At 36.6% G+C, this 18,359-nt stretch overlaps 1 protein-coding gene across 2 annotated transcripts in view; it reads right to left on the reverse strand.

The window, feature by feature from the left end:
- The window catches only part of MED13L (mediator complex subunit 13 like), a 262,490-nt gene that overhangs the window by 35,960 nt on the left and 208,171 nt on the right, over positions 1-18,359 (reverse strand). For both annotated transcript variants that reach the window (XM_011355833.2, XM_023528246.1), the window contains exons 8-14: positions 15,237-15,402; positions 13,096-13,200; positions 8,905-9,633; positions 7,852-8,077; positions 6,758-6,863; positions 6,319-6,443; positions 3,592-3,691 (exon numbers count right to left, since the gene is read on the reverse strand). In XM_011355833.2, the coding sequence (XP_011354135.2) occupies positions 3,592-3,691; positions 6,319-6,443; positions 6,758-6,863; positions 7,852-8,077; positions 8,905-9,633; positions 13,096-13,200; positions 15,237-15,402 (1,557 nt within the window). The remainder of the gene's footprint in view (positions 1-3,591; positions 3,692-6,318; positions 6,444-6,757; positions 6,864-7,851; positions 8,078-8,904; positions 9,634-13,095; positions 13,201-15,236; positions 15,403-18,359) is intronic.

Below are 18,359 nucleotides of genomic sequence, written 5' to 3' on the forward strand. Positions count from 1 at the left end.
AGAAAGAAAGAAAGAAAGAAAGAAAGAAAGAAAGAAAGAAAGAAAGAAAGAAAGAAAAAGAAAGAAAGAAAGAAAGAGAAAGGAAGAAAGAAAGAAAACTAAAGCCTCCAAGTTAATCTTGAAGGCACCTTCTTGTTATGACCCTTGTTATGACCAAGTATTTTACCCTTAAGGAACGTAACAATTCATAGAACTAGGGATATAATAAAAGCCAAGCCAGGAACTATCAGAGAACCACTGGAGATACTATATAATTGGTAATTGTGAGGTGGAAAAACAACTCTTCAAATGTAGCGGCAACCAGATTAATATGTTTTCTTTAAAACAAAGCTGAAGGTTTTAATACAGTTAGGCTGCGCTTGGAATATACCCATCACCTTTAATCTTTGGTTCCTATTCCTCTCGCAAGCCAAAAAGCAGCTACTAGTCAATTTTCATATACAATTAATTATTAAGTATAATTTTTTAAACTATGAGTCTATTTCATAAAATCTTCAAACTCATATTACATTACAGATAGTAATCACCAAATAGATATTTGGAAAATAAAGAAACCTATATCAATTCTCTTTCAGTTAAAATGATAATGACCTTAAAACATCGACAGCCTTTCTTTCACTTATAAGTATCTTGCTATGGTACAAAACCTTACCAAAAAATTAGTTTATTAGTTTTAAAATTTGCTAAGAAATATAATAAAAACATTTTCCACTTAGGGCCTACTCAACTTCTTCAATGCTACCTAACAGTTATATATCAGTTTTAAAAGCCTTATCCATCTTGACAATTTTTATCAAATGTAAAACACACAAACACACAAAAAGTATAGATAAAATGAGATTCCACCAGCCAGAGATTTTCTTTAGAAAGTGGTCTTCAACATTCTTATTATCAGATATACTTAAGAAAGACTCTTAACCTCTCTGGCTTCAATTTCCTCATCTGGAAAATGAAATAATATCTACCTCATATTTTGTGCAAATGATGTATGCACAAAAATGAACGCTTTGCCATGTACACCTACACATTCGGCAAGTGATGAAGTCAGAAATAATTAATTCTTTTTTGGGAAAGATTGGGAAAAGATAGAAATGCTGTTAAGTTATAGGGAATTTCTGAAGGGGGGGCGGGGGAAGATGACCCTGAAGAAGTTTTGAGATGACAAAAGGAGGACTGAACTCAAAGCAGAGAAGTCAAGAAGAAGCTAGAAACCCAGAGAAACGTCCTGGTTCCCCAAAATAGAAAACCATCGTGGCTCGCCTGTTCAATACTCTCCCTAAAAAACGGCTGCCGTGAGGGTGGGAACGCCTACCAGCGTGGACTGGAGCTGAGGCGCCTTGCCCACAACACCCCACTTTCTTATGTATACTGCCTGCCCTTCAAGATCCATGGCACTTCGCCTGGAAATCACTCAGGACATCAACCACCTCCGACCCTGTACTTCCAAGATTCACGTGCAAGACGGAAGCCCTCCAACAGAAGCACCTTTACCACTTTCTCAGCATTCTCCCGCACCAGAGCACCTAGCAGAGTCCCTTGAAAAACATTAAGCGCTCCTGCAGAATAAATGACGCCAACTCAATGTCCAACTCTTTCATTTTTGCCTCCTCATAGACTCACACTTCAAACTGACATGCTTTCAAAAATGAAAATTCATAAGCAATTGGTTAACGATAAAACCTGTTTTTATTATTATGACACAATACCATCCTAACAGACTTGATGTTAAAACAATACCTAGTTGTTACTGTGTATTGCTTTCTTCTTTACTACAAAAACAAATGAGTAGTTATAGACCTATGCTGTCCCACACAGGATCCACTAGCCACATGTGGCTACGGAGCTCTCATAATGGGGCTATCCAAACTGAGATGTGCTGCATGCTTAAATCATACACCAGATTCCAAACAGTACAAAAAAAAAAGTAAAACATCTCAATGTCTTTTATACTGATTACGTTGTTAAGACGGCAATATTCTGGATACAAGTTAAATAAATTATTAAAATTGATTTCACATGATTTTTAAATGTGACTACTATAAAATTTTAAGGTACTTATGTGGCTCTCATTTGTGGTTCAGCCTATATTTCTATTGGGTGGTTCTGTTCTAGACATTAAATTTTATAATATGTCTGTCTTTCTGCCTCAATGTATAATAAAGCTATTGCAGAGATGAGAACTTCTTGCCATGTTATTTTCATTATTTTCATTGTGATGTCTTGCGAAGAAATATTGTATGTCCACACACACATTATACACACATACTCTGTACACATTAAAACAATCCTCTTGACTCATATATCTGTATTTTCCTGATACTAATACTTTTGCTATATTTCAAATTCATTCATTTTAATACTGTGTATTTTATCATAAAATACACAGTAAAGAGCTTCTTTCTAAAACAATTCCATTTTGAATAAAAATGAAAGAAAGAAGGGAGTACACCATATACGTTACTGGGCAATGCCACCAACTAACAGGGTTTGTAAGTGAATAATCTTGGACAAGTTATCAGACATGTTAACATTTAACACTGCTACATACTACTTAATGTCAAAAAGGGCAGAGGATTAATTGGTTTAATACAAGGGGAAAAAATTCACTCATCTGACTTATTCCATATGTATCAACTTTAATACTGTTTCTCCTCATCTGTGAGTTCTATGTTTGTAAAATTCTGCAGTGCAGAGTAATAAAAAAAGAAAAATGTTTAATTAAAAAAACTACAGCAACTGGCTGGCTATCATTATTCATTTTCATACATGTCATGCTTGAGAAAGCTTTGCATATTTTAAAAAGCTAGGATCCACTAAAGCTGTCAAAATCCAATCTCTGTATACTTCACACTTCTACATTTGAGTAAATCAGCTCTACATTTATAGGTTCATAAAACTTTTTGACTCATCCCTATGACATGGTGGTTTTTCCCCTCAATTTGTTCTCATTACCAGTTGAAGTTAATGAGAAGGTATTAAAGAATGATTTGCAATGGAATTATGTTTCTGCTTCAGAGTATCCGCACAAGCTACCCCGACTTTTTCTCTTGAAGAATAATGTGGTTTCTTAGGGCAAAGAATAACTAGAAAAAAGGAAGTTTCTCTTCTTGTCAGCATACATAATAAAGCTAGTTGACTGCAAAAGGAAACACAAAAACTTCAGTATGAATTGGAAAATGGACCACAGAAAACAACAGTACTCATTATCCTTGTATGAATTAAATTCATGAAAACTGAAACATTTTATATGAGCACTTAATGTAGAATAACGCTCTAAAAAAAATCTGTGCAGCATTTATCCTACTAGGAGAGGGCTACTGAAAAAACAAACCCTAAACATCTTTTTCTGCATTTTAAACCATAAAAGTTAATTCTTAATTTGAAAACAAAGGGAAAAGGAATTTGAATTAAGATGGCCTCTTAGCTGCCTGCCATCTTAGAAATATCAACTTGTACAAGTTCAATTCATAGGCAGTATTCTGTTAAAAAGAAATGAAAAAGTAAGGGAATCTCAGATAAGGCACCACTGAGTATAAGAACATTGTATATAAATTGTAAGTCGGAAACCAAAGTTCCATTTGCTTTTCTTACTTGGTGGGTAAGGAACAGCAGCTCTTCCATCCTTCCCAAGAGGTCGGTCTTCGGTCCCAACCGTAGGCATTTTTGATGAACGCAGTGCAGGTGATACGGCCTACGAACAGAAAAGATGCTTCCTTATATAGTATTCACCAAGTGAACTTCTAGAAATACCAGCAGTGAAACAAGGGAGATGATTACAGCTTATCAAGTACGAGAACCTAAGTGACTGAGTTTTCTTTGCATGGATCTGGTGAGGGCAGATTGTGCCATCAAAGCACAGCTCGCAGACCTTAAGCAAATCTCCACTCCCGAGTCATTACTGAAGTCGGTTCAGAGACACAATTACATTACGGTGGTGCCTCCAAGTGGTAATTGGCTATCAGTCTGGTTTTCCTTCTGTTTGGCAGAAGGCAGCTAAAGATGACCTCAAGCCTCCCAAACTATTATTCTTCTATTTTCACAACAAAAAAAACCATATATCGTCTGCTCCTATTTCCACAGTTACTGTTCATCTCCATAAAACATATTCCTCTCATAAATTTAGTTAATTTTACAGAGAAGGTTTGGCTTTAATTTGTTATTCAAAACAAATTAAGCCTCTTAATAGGAAAGATTAAGAACTCAAATTAATTGGTGGCAAGATAATTCAAATCAAAGCAAAACAAAAGATTCTCACAAAAAGCAGGCCTTTTATTTATGTATACTTATTTAACATCATAGAGTTGAAGCGCAAAATTAAATTCAAAGACATTTGAAGATGAAAACTTGAACAAGAGCCTCCCAACTCCAGGTATTAGTAAAGCGAATTAGCAAAAATGATTCTAAGGTAAACTGTTCCCGTGATTAAATGCCAGGGTAAAGTAGAAACAATCATTTCTGAGAAATAAAACTTAGATTAAAAATGTCCAGCTCCCCTTTGTATATTAATATAACTAAGAATAAATTCAAGAAACAAAGTAAACGTTTCTTCATTTAGTCCAAGAGTATTCATAATCTATACAGAGGGTAAGTACAGTGACTCAGAGCAGAAACAACCATCGCCAGGTATGATGGCTGTGAACAGTACCGGGCTACTCCACACTGCTTGCTTTTTTTCTTTTCTTACTTCTCCCTTTCTACTACTTTTTGATTCCTCTTCTTTTCATGCTTTGTTCCCACCATCGCCACCAAACCTAACCCCAAGGATCATGAAAACCAATTCTAGGTAATGCTCGGCTTTAGAGAGATCTTCAAGTTCAAAAAGGATTTCCCAAGCCTGGATCACCAATAAGGAAAAGTGTCATTTCTTCTACCAAAGTTTGCCACTGTGCCATGTCCCTTTCCTTCATGCAGCCACTGCCTGAATTCAGGTTCTCGTGCTTCAATTCAACGAAAAGTACCAAGTACTACTCCTGCTTTCTGCGCATCAGACTGATGAAAAACAGCACTCACTCCTACCTGGTTAGTTCCATACCCAGCAGCCTTCAGAGAAACACATTATGGGTAGAGTTCAAAGTCCATAGTACTAAGCCAAAAACCTTCCTCCCTCTATCCTCTTTACCCACCATTCAGAAAACAGACCAATGGAATGGTCTATTCATTATCCTCCCCCCGCCCCCCCAGCCCAACTTAATCAAGGCTCATGCCAGGCTCAAACTAATGCCCCTTCCCTGCCTCTCACTAACCCAGCGTCTTCACATTTCAAGTCATAGGCATTCTTCAAGGCCATTATGATCTCATCATCGTCTAAGTACTTACAAAAAATGGTGTAAAATATCTGTTAATCAAATACATTTTATTTTAAAGTGAGAAAGGGTTTTAGAAATCTGATTCCTACTTAACCTTCAAACTTAAGTTAAACACTGCTCTCCTGTCACTTGGTACTTGAACACCCAGCATCTCTAGATACGAGTTAATTACTACCCTCACAGCAATTAATATATTTATTTATATGCTGTTTCTCTCAGAGTCTGTGGTGTTTCAAGTATAAAAGTGGTAATTTAATAATATTTGTAACCTCGAGTACGTGTCACAAAGGATCTGATCATCAAATGATTAACATATATGTAAAATGGATGAATGGGAAGGAAGATAAATACATAATTGAAAGAAAAATAAGCTAATTGATTTTCTTGAAGAGAGGGCCTATCTTACGCATCTCTAAATAACAGGCACTTCTACTTGCCCAAAGGTACAACACTGGTTAGGAGAACAAGGACACGAATTTCCTGATTCAGTTCAGCTGTTCACCAAAGAATTACAATTCTCATCTGTCACTTTCATCATATGATGCGTTGTGGTATTTAACTTCTATGTTCATAAATTCTATTTCCCTATTATAATGACATAATCCTAAAAAGTACAGATCACACTTGTTTATCTCTCAAAATGTAGACTGACCTCTGACTTCTTAGATGAATTAAAAAGTTATGTGGGCATAATTTTTTTTTTCATCTGAGCTAAAGGGACTACATAATACATTTCTGTTAGTCTCATGATATTTGAAGGATTTAAAATAACTGTGAAAGATTTTAATCATTTGCACCAGGAATAACTAATGGAAAAAAGCCATCAACAAACAAAACCCAAGGAATGTTAGAGACTACACATGTAACTTTTAGAAGACTTTCAAAGTATACAAACACTTCCAAAAAACATTCAGAACCCGAAATAAAAGCCCCTGAGTTCAGCAGACTGACACAGAGACACATATCCTCCCATTTAGGAAAATTTTTGTTTGCGTAGCTATGGCAGACTCACCCCAAGTTCATCATCATCAGAATTATCAAAGATGTTGTCTAAGTCATGCAGGGAAGGTGCCAAATCTGTCACCTGCGTAAGGCTACTGGAGCCAGCTCTGCCAGCAGCATTATCCTGCCGGACATCTGTGGGAAAGGAGACAAAAGACAGAATGAGCAACTTCACTAAGGGAGAAGGAGTGAGGAGAGGACACGGATCTCAATGGGCAACACCTGCCTGTGAATTTTTTCCCTAGGTTTTCAGTTAAATTTAGAGACAATTATTTCCAAATATGTTTATCAGTTTTGAAAGGAACTGAAAAACAAGCTATGAAAAATATATTAAAGATGAGATCAAATTATTGCTATTACAATAAGAAAATGATTTTAAATTGAGAAGCATCTCCCTCGCATTTTATTTTAGCAACAATCCAAGTGAGGCAAATAATCGTTGTACACACCTGTTTTAGTAGCAGAACTGAAAATAGACATGGCATTTTTCCCATCAGGCACCGGCGTGGAATGACCTGGTGTAGTGACATCCTTGGTACCAAATCCATCCTCTGACTGTGTAATAAATTCAGCCAAACAAAACACATGAACACCAACCCAAAGTGTGGAATATGAGGGAGAACACAAAGAATTAGAGGGCAGAATGGAGCTTGTTATGAGCACAAGTATGATAAACCATGGTCTATGCAACCAAAGGAAATAAAAGATATGTCCTTTTCCCTGAATTTAAACAGAACCAAAAACTCCCACATTTTCCCCTCAATCCTATGGAGTATTCTGATTCAACAGGGGTATTATGTCTAAATGGTGCTGGTGGCATTTGATTACAGACCTGCCATGGTATTCAATGCTGCCTTTAATAACATTTTGGATGCTGGGTTATGGTTCAAGCTTTCTGGATCTAGATAGATCTCTAAAAAGTAATCTAAGAAGCATTCTCAGGAACTATACTGGCCTCTTTTAATTGTCTTATTTCCTCTTTGCTCAAGAATACCTCTTTAAATGGCCAAGTATTTTAGAATGTCTTAAAATTTGAGGATAGACAGCAGATACCCCTAGCCCTCATTTTTGTGACAATGAAACCAGTAAAATCAACACTGACACCATCTAAGAGAGAGTGCTGTTGATGTTAACTCAAGAGAGATGTATACATAAAGCGCTCAGCACGGTAAATACAGTAAGCGCTCGATAAACAGTAAATATTGTTATCAACATTTTTGGTATTTTGTAATCATAATTAAAAAGAAATAAGCAGGGAGCATAGGCCAACAAGAATTAGCATATGAGAGGAAACATGCACTGTACAAGCTATAGCCTGGAAAATGAGGCTTCATTTATGTTCGGCTGACTTTTAAACAAAGGTGAGCCATGACATAAAAAGGAACAATACGCCATTCAATACAATAGTACCAAGAGCATGAATATGGGGACAGAGCAATCAGGCAAGACTATCTCAAACATTCTGCCTCAGAAGTTTTCCCACATGTGTTGTTCTGACATAGATCAAAACCCATACCATGCTGGACTCTATGTTAAATGGTACCTTATTCTTTTTCAGGGAATCTTTTTCTGTCCCTTGTTTGCATTTCTTGTTTGCTGTAAAGATGTATTTTATGTCACCATCCTCAAAGGTATATGGATCATTGACTTCTCCCAAACTGTCTCCAGGTTGTTGTGATAGAGGCAATGGGTCAAGGAAGTGGAGTGGCTGCATCTGTGGCTGTTTGTCATGCCAGATTTTAAACCGTTTATTAGGTTGTGCTAAGAGTCTAAAAGGGAAAATAAATGACCAGTTAGGCAAGATAAAGTAAAAAGGTGGATGTTTAAAAAAAAGCAGCATTTATGATTTAAATCATTTGTAAAGCTTAAACTAAACTTAAAATTTATTCATTGACACAGTGAATGTATTTGAGAGATTATATTTACAATTAAATAAAACTTAGTAGGCTTTGTGAGAAATACATGTTTTTGTTTCTGATTCCATAGATTCTACTTAAGAGCACAGATGGGCTCCGAGGACAGACTGCCAAGGTTCCATTTCTATCTGTGTCATTTACTAACTGCATGACCCTAGTTTCTTAGCTATGAAGTTAAGGTATTAATATGGTTTTGGTGAAGATTAAGTGAGATAATCTGTGTAAACTGTTAAGAACAATAGGTAGCGTGAAAGCACTACAAATATTAAGTATTATTACTAGACACATGATACGTACCTAAATGCATACAAAGCCTTCCTTAAAAGTATCAAGAAACAAAGAAGGTACTGACCACAATATGGAAAGTCTCATAAAGCCATATTCTTTGATTAACAAACGGCAGGCCAAAAATAAAGCAAAACTAGTATACTAAATGCCACAATGAGACCTTTATATGCCAGCATGTTTAAATAATGACATGTGTGTTAAACCTCATAACAACAAAGCATTTGACTTTTAAACATTTTCCAAATGCAGAATCTAGAATGGTGAAGAAAAGCGTCTTTCATTCTGGATCTGAAGGTTTAACAGGGTAAGCTGAGGAGGAAAGCCCCTGATTCATGGGAGCCTACGGCCTTGGCCTTTGGGGTCAGCAGGTGGCTGGCGCAGAGTCGCCTTACCTTTGCAATGCGGTGCTCTCTGAGTTTACCTCCATTTTGTCATCACACTTCTCACCCTGGAGCTCTGGAGGCCGGAACTCAGCATCATCAATGCGCGGGAGACAAAAACTATGCCACCACTTATCTGATGACTCCAGGTTCGAGGGCCTAATCCCACAATATAAGGCTGTCTCGCTGACCTCTGCCATCAGAGGCAGTCTTTGGCCTACGAGGACAGTTCTGTCATCGAGAGTAGACAACTGCTGGAGGTCTAGCCCATTTCCATAGAGGGCTGGATTCACAGGGACAGATGGTGGATCCAAACTCTCCGTTTCCTGACCTCGTGGCTGAGGGCTGAGTGTTGGTGGCAGAGGGGAAATAGGGGAATGAGGTGAATCCATAGGATTCAGATTCATTTGCTTGCTTGTATTTCTGGAAGGCACGGCCATTTGCTTATCATACTTCCTACTGCTAGACACCTCTAGGGAGGAGTCTATCCCTGCCAACCCTAGCTTCTGTCCTGGTGTATCTTGTTCCATGCATAACTCTTCGGCCACAGAGGGCCTATGGTGAAATGGTATCAAGGGTCTCTTTTGCAACTTGTCTCCCTTTTCCTGTCTTTCTGCTGTTTTGTGCTTAGAAGAAGCAGGCGGCGGTAAAGATGAAGATGATGATGGTCCTGCACTGAACCCTGGTTGAGATATTGTGGGAGGTCGATTGGGTCCTACAGCACGTTTTAAAAGTTTATGCCTGAAATGAGAATTAAAATGAAGTCGTCAAATACACAGATGATAATAACTGCATTATCATAACGTTACAAAAGAGATGCATCTGACAAGGTTATGCCTTTTTAAGTACTCATTAGATACACTAATACATAGACAAGGACTCTAGGTATTAATTATATTTTTAATGACTAAAAACTGCAAAACAGTCTTATGGAAAGTGAAGAATCAATCCCATTCAAGTTAAGAAGATAAGAGATAAACTTAAGAAACATAAACTCATACCCTGCTAACCCCGACAAAATTACTGATTTGAAAAATCCCTAAATCTTTCATATTTGCTGAGGGCCTCAGATAATCTATTCATACTGCATCTTAAAACCAAGAGTTTTAATGCGATCATCTGCCAAGAAACAAGCAAGAAAGCTTCCAGTTTCTATTTCACAACACTTTACTAACACCAGTGTAAAATGGTTTATAATGGCCTGTAGTGTTGTAAATCAGGAATAAAATAATCGCAACTCTCCCCCTAAATGTGAGACTAAGATAACGAGGGGAATCCCAAGACCACTTAATAGCAGGACTATATTAGAAACCTTATATGCTACTATGATTTAAGAAAGAAGGGTACAAGACAACTTTGGATCTTACAGACACATTAAAATGAGACTGAAGGAAAAAGTGGCAAGTGAATAAACATCCAAATGCATCTGAACTATCTAGGCAGGAACAGCGAGTCTGCTCACACGCTGACACACTTTTTGGCAAGAACAGGTGTGAGAAGCTGCTCTGGAAGAGTCCTAGAGATGCCAAAGTTCAACCCGAGCAACCAAGTCAGATGGCAGGTCGGCCAGTTCCTCCCATTACACAAATCACTCCCAGGGAAAAACGTGAGCTCACCAGTAACCCTCAGAGGCCACTAGGGTGGCATTAAATTACTGCTGCATTGCACTAAATGATGCCCTGGTGGGCAGTAAAATGGATTTGTGTGGCATAATGGGATGGTTTAGTGGGACAGCAGGATGGCCACCCTGCCCCGTAAGGCCATTTAACAGGTTATCTACTACAGGATTACCAAACCCATTGTGGAATGGGTTTGGTAATCCTGTAGTAGATAACCTGAAAACACTCTTGCTAAAGTCTATGCTATACTAAAAAAAATAAATTCTGACTCTGAAGAAGGTTGTCTAAAGCTACTGTCAACAAGCCAAAAACTGTGCTTTAAATCCCCAGGGCACAGGATCACAGTAACAGATGAATGTCTCATCTGAATGTATCTCAATGTCATCTTCTAAGGGTGCTTACTTTAAAACCTGAGCTCTAAAAGTCTTTTACATAAAATTTTTTGACTTGGATTTTCTCAGAAAGCATTTAACCATACCCAGTCCTTTGATAGATATTTTATAGTAGCCTCTTCAAAGTAAGGGCTTTTAGCAAAGTGGATAATCTTATAAAGTCATTTTTTTCCCATTGTATTTAATGACTCAGCTACATTATGAAATGGTCAGAATTAGGCATACATCAGTAAGTAACAAATGAGTATTGCGAATTTCTGAACAGGAAAGGGACCTTGCTGAAGCAGGCAGTGGGAAGAGCAGGCTCAGAAGGCTAACTATATGGGTGGTCTGGTAGCGAGAAGGATCAGAGACAGGGCCAAATAAAGATAGAGCTGAAATACATTGTGGCTAAAAGAATAAGGAACGTAGAATGGTTATAATAGACAGTTCAAAAAAAGTCATTTAAAATGCAATGATAAAACTGACCTAGAAATAAATGATAAATTTCCCTTCTCTGGGCTGAGAAGGGAAATTTGTGATACAAATGGCCACAGTAGGGTACCTGATTTGGGAGGAAACAGACATGTCTAAATTAAGAATATTTCTTAAAGGCACCCCCAAAATACAAGACCAGAATACATGTGAGAAGTCAGGTCTATAGATCAATATTTATACTGATGGAAGTCAATGCAATGGAATGCAAGAAAGATCTGAAGGTATTTGAATTTAGTGAGGAAATATAGCAATAACCCCAGAAGACAAAAGAAAAAGTGTTATTTATTTACACTTCAGGTAAAAATAATTCAAGGTATCAAATAATAATGTGATAGAAGTCAGTAAAAGAGTTATTTTTAAAAAGTGGAAGAAACCTAGATTAAGGAAAAAAGCAGGGCAAATAAGATGTAGGAACAAGTGAAGTTAAATACACTAAAAATTATATCCTACGTACTTTCTAAAGGTGGACTATATCTTGGCGATGAGCTGTTTAAAAACAAAAGTTAAGAGGAAAATACTTTTTGTTGCACAATTTACAATGTGCGGCAAAAGGTATTTAAGTGGTATTCTATACCTATCCTGAGACGAGAGGTTCTCACATGCTCAGAGAGAGGTCCCTTAATGAGCAAATAACTTCTTCAAAAACCACCTCCTTGAAAAATCAATCATGAGTTTCATTAAGCTGATACTTATAGCATCTCTCAAGAAAAAGCTGACTACCAAGGCAGAGCCTGATAAAAAGAGGATCAACTTAAGGGGCAGGGGAAGACAGGAAGAAAGTGTCAAAATTGTTGCATAAGTGTGCACATATATACACACGAGTCTGCATATATCCTCGGGGGGCATACTGACTACCTTCCCCAAAGCCAATTCATTTGTGCCACATTAAGAACCCCGATCTAAACTATGGAAATAAATGGCCATCTCTTAAACGTACTTATCTCAACTGATCTTTTTTTATAAGTATTGAACAGTATAAAATGTGAAAATACATACTTGGGAAGCAAAGCTACTCTAAATTCCTCATTATGTGAATAATCATCAACACTGGTTCTAACAGTCAACTGAGCTGGGAAAGTTAAGGCTGACATACACTTAAGATATATATAAGAACCCTAGTGAAAACCTATAACAATAAAATTCTTTCCTACTACAAGGAAATATCCATGAGGAGTGCAAAAATTTGCTATAGAAAACAATTTGGGGTTCTATTCAAATATCTAAATGAACGAGCAAGAATCTTACCTTTTGGCAAGTATTGTTACAAATATCTGCTTCATTCATCAAAAAACACCAACATCACCACCAAAACAAATTATCTGTGGAAGGTCTATTTAATCCAAATTCTATTAACTCAAGCCAGTTTGTTTAATATTAATCTCTACTTTAAAATTAAGAGTAATTAAATACTCATTCAAAGGGCAAGGGACTGTCTTGTCAAATTGATGGCTTTAGTTTTGACTCAGCTACCTTGAAGAAATTCATAGGAGCAAACTGATAACAGGGCCAGTTGTCTAAAAAGGTTCTCTTCTGAGTCCTAACAATGAACTGTATCATCTGCATAGAAGAAAAGATCGATCGTTTTCTTCTCTACTGGAGGAGGAAGAGGATTTAAAAACAAAACAGGTAAGAAGGGTTCTGAGAGGCCAGGAGACAGCCAACAACAACGTGCCACCATTCCATCTGAAGACCACTGTGCCTTTTCCACTACCTACCGAGAGCAGGAACAATTGACTCTTTGGGTTGGATCCACAAAATCCCAAGTAGCAGGATTGTTAGCAGGCTCTTCTTCAAGAGTTGGAGTTGACATTTGGCTCCTCCTAAAAAGGGTTAAAAATGTGATTTGTGTAAATATGAGATAATATTCACACCTCTGGGGAAAAATGTTGAAAAGAAGTCACTGTATTTTACATAGTAATAGTATCCTGCTGCTAGACAGTTGTGGGCAGGGGAGGTGGGAAGACAACACAAGGGAGGGAGGGAGGAAGGGAGGGAGGGAGGAAGGAAGGGAGGGAGGGAGGGAGGGAGGAAGGGAGGAAGGAAGGGAGGAAGGAAGGAAGGAAGGAATACACATACACACACACGCACACCTGCTACCACTTGTTCTCTGCACTAGAAGCAGGATCAGAAGGAGGATCCAGAATATTTCTATTTAAGTTTAATGCACAATTTAATATGGGTAGTACACTTAGCAATTAAAACACTATCTAGCACTATCAAATGTTGCTTTAAAATAAGTCACTTCAATTTTGTAGAAATAACTTCAATTTTTAAAAATTATCTTTTTTATAGCATTTGTGAACAGACTTCTTAAATCGCTCTTAAAACTCCTGTATTTACCAGCATTTAAGAGCAGCGCTCAACACTTGTAATGTAAACCAAAAGACAAGAAACAAAAATATCTCCTATATATCACTGATAATTGGTAGCAAAAAGATGTTTATTAATACACAGTGAAAAGATGTTTATTACTACACAGAACACTGGACAATAGTTTTGTGTTACTGATTTTGCTAATGCTGACTCTACAAAGTGTTTCAATGATGGCTGCACAAGGAATTCTCCTTCTCTCTACCGTCCCTGACACTCTGGGTGTCTTGCTTCTCAGTTCTGTGCTGCTGACAGAGGAGCTACGGTCCGTTAAGAGTTGGTAAAGATGAAAGGTTAGTGGTGGTAAAAATCAAAAATGGTAAATGAGAGGAAAAGAAAATGTTAACTTGGAAATTGTCCGAGCATTGCAGATAGAAAGGAAAATATCTGTACCACTTATTCTAAAGGAAAGGATTATTTTTAAGTGACTAGAGATACCTTTTTAATTATAGAATGACATATTTTCCATTGCAATGATTTTAATTTTCTCTACTACATATTCTTCAGCAGTCTATCCTAGAACCAATTCACTGAGAAATAGATATATGTATAGTATGAATTTGCCAAATGCTAGGTCCAAAAGACAGGTTTTTAAATACGTATATAAAACTTTGAATAGCAGTCATAAGAGCCATTTATTTGACTTCTAAATAAGTGAGTTCTTAGCAGTTATTGGCAAGAATGTCCAGATTTATTCTGTTCCAGAAAATCAAGACTAATTTGTTTATTTGCATCAGTCAAGAAAGTGGACATTTCAGTCATATAAAAACAGATAGGAAAATATGCTGAATGTGTTTACGTAAATCTTAAAAAGTGAATGCTTATGTAATCTTGATTATTGAATACTTTTTTGTCATTATTATCCACATTAAAATAATCACCAGTAGTCTCCTCTTCCTCTTTTCTAAAAATATGCTAAGGAGAGGAGAAAGAGAGGACAGAAAAGGAAGAAGAGAAGAAAAGGAAGGAAGGAAAAAAAGAAAGGAAGGAAAGGTGGGTAGAGACTGAAGAAAAGAATATAGTTCTCCTAAATCAACAAAGAGACGCACAGCAACTGGTAATCAATTCAGTTTAGAAATGTATGTCAATTAAAACAAGGCCAATGTACTATACAAAACATGACAAAGAAGGTCACTTCCCTTTGTAAATAGGAAACATTCATAAATTGGTATACAAAGGAAAACCAAACCCACTGATTACTGTCCTGAGCCTTCATGCTAAAAAATGTCAGATGAACACAAGGCTAATAATACTGAGGTGATCAGAAACTTCAAAATTTCCCGAATAAATAAATCAAGTAAAGTCAACACCCTTATTTTAACATATTTGTTTTGAATTTTACACTACTGTACAAAAAGATGAAATGTCAATCCAATGACCCCTCAGGTTTGGTCACACTGTAGTGCAATGTGACTGACCCTCTTCATGTAGTAATCAAAGAAAATGGTTACTAAACTATGATTTAGAAGTAATGCAATAAACATACTTGGACTGGGTTCTGTTGAGGATGCATTCCTTCCAGACTCGATGGACCATATGATTGTGGAGTTTTGGAGGAATCTTCCCCGATCTCTTTGGACTGTGCATAGTTATCATTCCCCCGTCTTGGGAACCTACATGACTGACAGCACTCTGAGTACCTCCACTCTCACCTGGAAAAGAAAAACAATACGGAATGTCATTTTTCTGAAAAGTTCTTCTATTGAGTGGACTGCTGGCTTATTTAACATAAACATTTTAATCGCTGAAATTCATATTCATGTAGATTTGCCCCTAACCCCAGCAGTAACACTATCTGTAGTTATGAGTATAATTTGTGTCGGGATAGCCTTTTTTTCTGGTACTTTGCATGATCTCTTGTGTTCTCCCTAAAATAGTTCATTACATCAATACTCGCCCAGTCACACTCCCTTCAAGGGCATACCCATACAGACGCATTCCTACTCCATGGGTAGCGGAGATAATTTATATGGAAGGGTTCATATATCATAATATCAAAGATAGAAACATTCATGGATTGTTTTGAATGTTTAAATCCCAAAGCAATAAATACATTTTGAGGCAAAACAAAACAGTAGAGGGAGCTTTATGCTTGTTTAACTAAATGGTTATGTAACAACTGCACACAGTATCCTGGGTAGGAGAAAAAACTTAATGGCACAAAGCTTTTAACAAGGTCAAATTTCAAATTTGTGTGTGGAACTGTTTGTCCTTATGCCTGACACTATTTATGAAAGCTTAATACTAAACACTGAAAGAGCTTGTCTCGACATTTTATATCAGAGGATTAAAATATTCACCAGTTTCTCTCTAATAACTCCACATTGTTTTCCCAACTATAGTTGGCATGTAATGCATTTCTTTCTATTATGTTCATTACGATTGCTGATAATACTGGTTATTGGTTATATTATGAATACTTTACTACTTCTATCTTGTACAAAACAAATACTGAAGTCAATTTCCAGTATTATATTTCAATTTCTTTCATCTATTTGATTTCATAAATATACTGTATGTTTTATTCTGAACAGAACTATGATGGAAAACATCTTGACTGAAATAATCAATTTTAAGCACTCTAGATACTCCAGTCTCGTATGAAAAAGAAAGAAGCAACCTTATATCACAAATATTCTTGGTAGCAGTGCAACACAACCATTAGGAGATGAATAGTTAGGATCAGCTCTAGTTTTTAAAAAAATAAAGGAAAAAAACAACTCCAAATGCTTACGTTCTAAGGAACCGAAGATTTTTTGTTCTCCAGAAAAGTACTGTTTATTACAAATAAGATAAATTAAAGGAGGCAAGAAATCTGGCCTTTTATTGCTACCCTTTACCATAAAAAAGTTCCCTGACCTAGTTCATGGTGCAAAATAATTCAGTTTTACAATGGATTTTCAAATGCCTATTCTAAAATTGGGCAAAGTAAAGAAATGAACAGAAGTAGATAACATAGCCCTTTGCCCCCAAACACCCTACAATATAGCTAAAGAGATCACATGCCCATGTATTAAAAGGAATAATTTATGACCAAAAAGAAGAGGGGTAAGGAAAAAAAGCCACAGATTAAAGTTGGGTTAATGTTTTTCAGTAGCTTTTAATGTGGGTTTATCTTATGTGGAATTAAACAAGCCTTGCACTCCATGCTGTTAAAAGCATGTTGAACACTGTTTCTTAGAATTGTCTCCATAAAGAGAAAAGCCAAGTGAGGCATGAGTGATGTGACTGGAACAAGTGCTACTCTAGGAGACCCTTGGCCACTTTAGGATGCAAAATAACCCACGTTGTCCTATACCTAGGAACACATGGCAACGCTCAATGTTAGTCAACTGCAGAATGGCGAGGCTGAGCAGGATTCTGATGGGGCATTAATTCAATATATCATGATGTGAAAATCTAGACAAATTCGTTTTACAACAAAGATTCCAGGAGGTTTTATTTATTTTTTTGCTTGCTTGTTTGTTTCCAGGAGAGAGGAAGCGTCAGGGGATTTATTTACCCAGAGCCTACCACAATGACATACACAGAGATAGAGGGAAAGGAATTGGAATATCTATAGTTATGAAGTCCACACTGAAATTCACCATAAACAAAACCTCTTGGTTCTGAGTTATGAAATTCAGAGTTCTGAACTGATCAATCAAAGGTCAAGGCATCATGCACACAGCAGTCCTTCAATTCTAAGTTGAATACAAATTTCACTAAGTATCAGGCAAAAGAAACACACACAAAAAACTGAAGACAACTTACATAGTACAATTGTTAAAAATCCAAACGTCTATGTAAAATGTGATTAAAACTTTTCAAAATACTGATAATTCTAGTCATTAATGTATCTTCTCTATGATGATTATTATAAAAACTGTAAAGTAGTTTTTCTTTTCCAAAGTAGTTTTTTTAAAAAATTGCTTGAGCAAATCCATTCACAAGGAATCATCCAAATCTCTGTTCTGCCATATTAGAGCTGGATGTACATGTTTTCATCATCTTAGCAACTACGTAACTTAAAAACAGAGGCTACATGTTGTCCATTTCTGTCTCCCACACAATATCTGATAATTCTTTCCAGATAACATAATAATGTGTGCTAAGACTGGAGTTTTGAGGACTGCTTTAAATTTTTTACACTACCATTACATAATGCTTTATTGTTCACACAACACTGTCAGGTACATTATCTAATATGTATAATAATCCTGTAAAGTATGTAGTATTTAACAAAGAAGGAAACTGAGGTTCAGAACAAGTATGAGAATTAAATAAGGTCATTCACCTACTAAAAGCTATAGACAGGTTTTAAAATTAGGTAGGTTCAATCACAAGGTCTTTTAAAATTAGGTGTGTTCAATCACAAGGTCTTATACTTTTCTTAATATATTGTTTAATCATGAATATTTACTGAATGTCCACTATGTGCCAAGCACTATGCTAGAAACTTTAAAACATTGTCCTATCTAATCCTCATGAAAATCACCATGTACGTGTGTATCATGCTTGAGGGTCCATTTTCAAATGTTAGGCGCCAAGACTTTATTTACTCTGACATCCCTGCCAACATGGCCCACATTAAATGCCTATAAATAATCTCATTTCAGCTCAAGCATGA

The sequence above is a fragment of the Pteropus vampyrus genome, unplaced genomic scaffold (assembly GCF_000151845.1).
Source record: "Pteropus vampyrus isolate Shadow unplaced genomic scaffold, Pvam_2.0 Scaffold23, whole genome shotgun sequence".
NCBI classification, from domain to species: domain Eukaryota; kingdom Metazoa; phylum Chordata; class Mammalia; order Chiroptera; family Pteropodidae; genus Pteropus; species Pteropus vampyrus.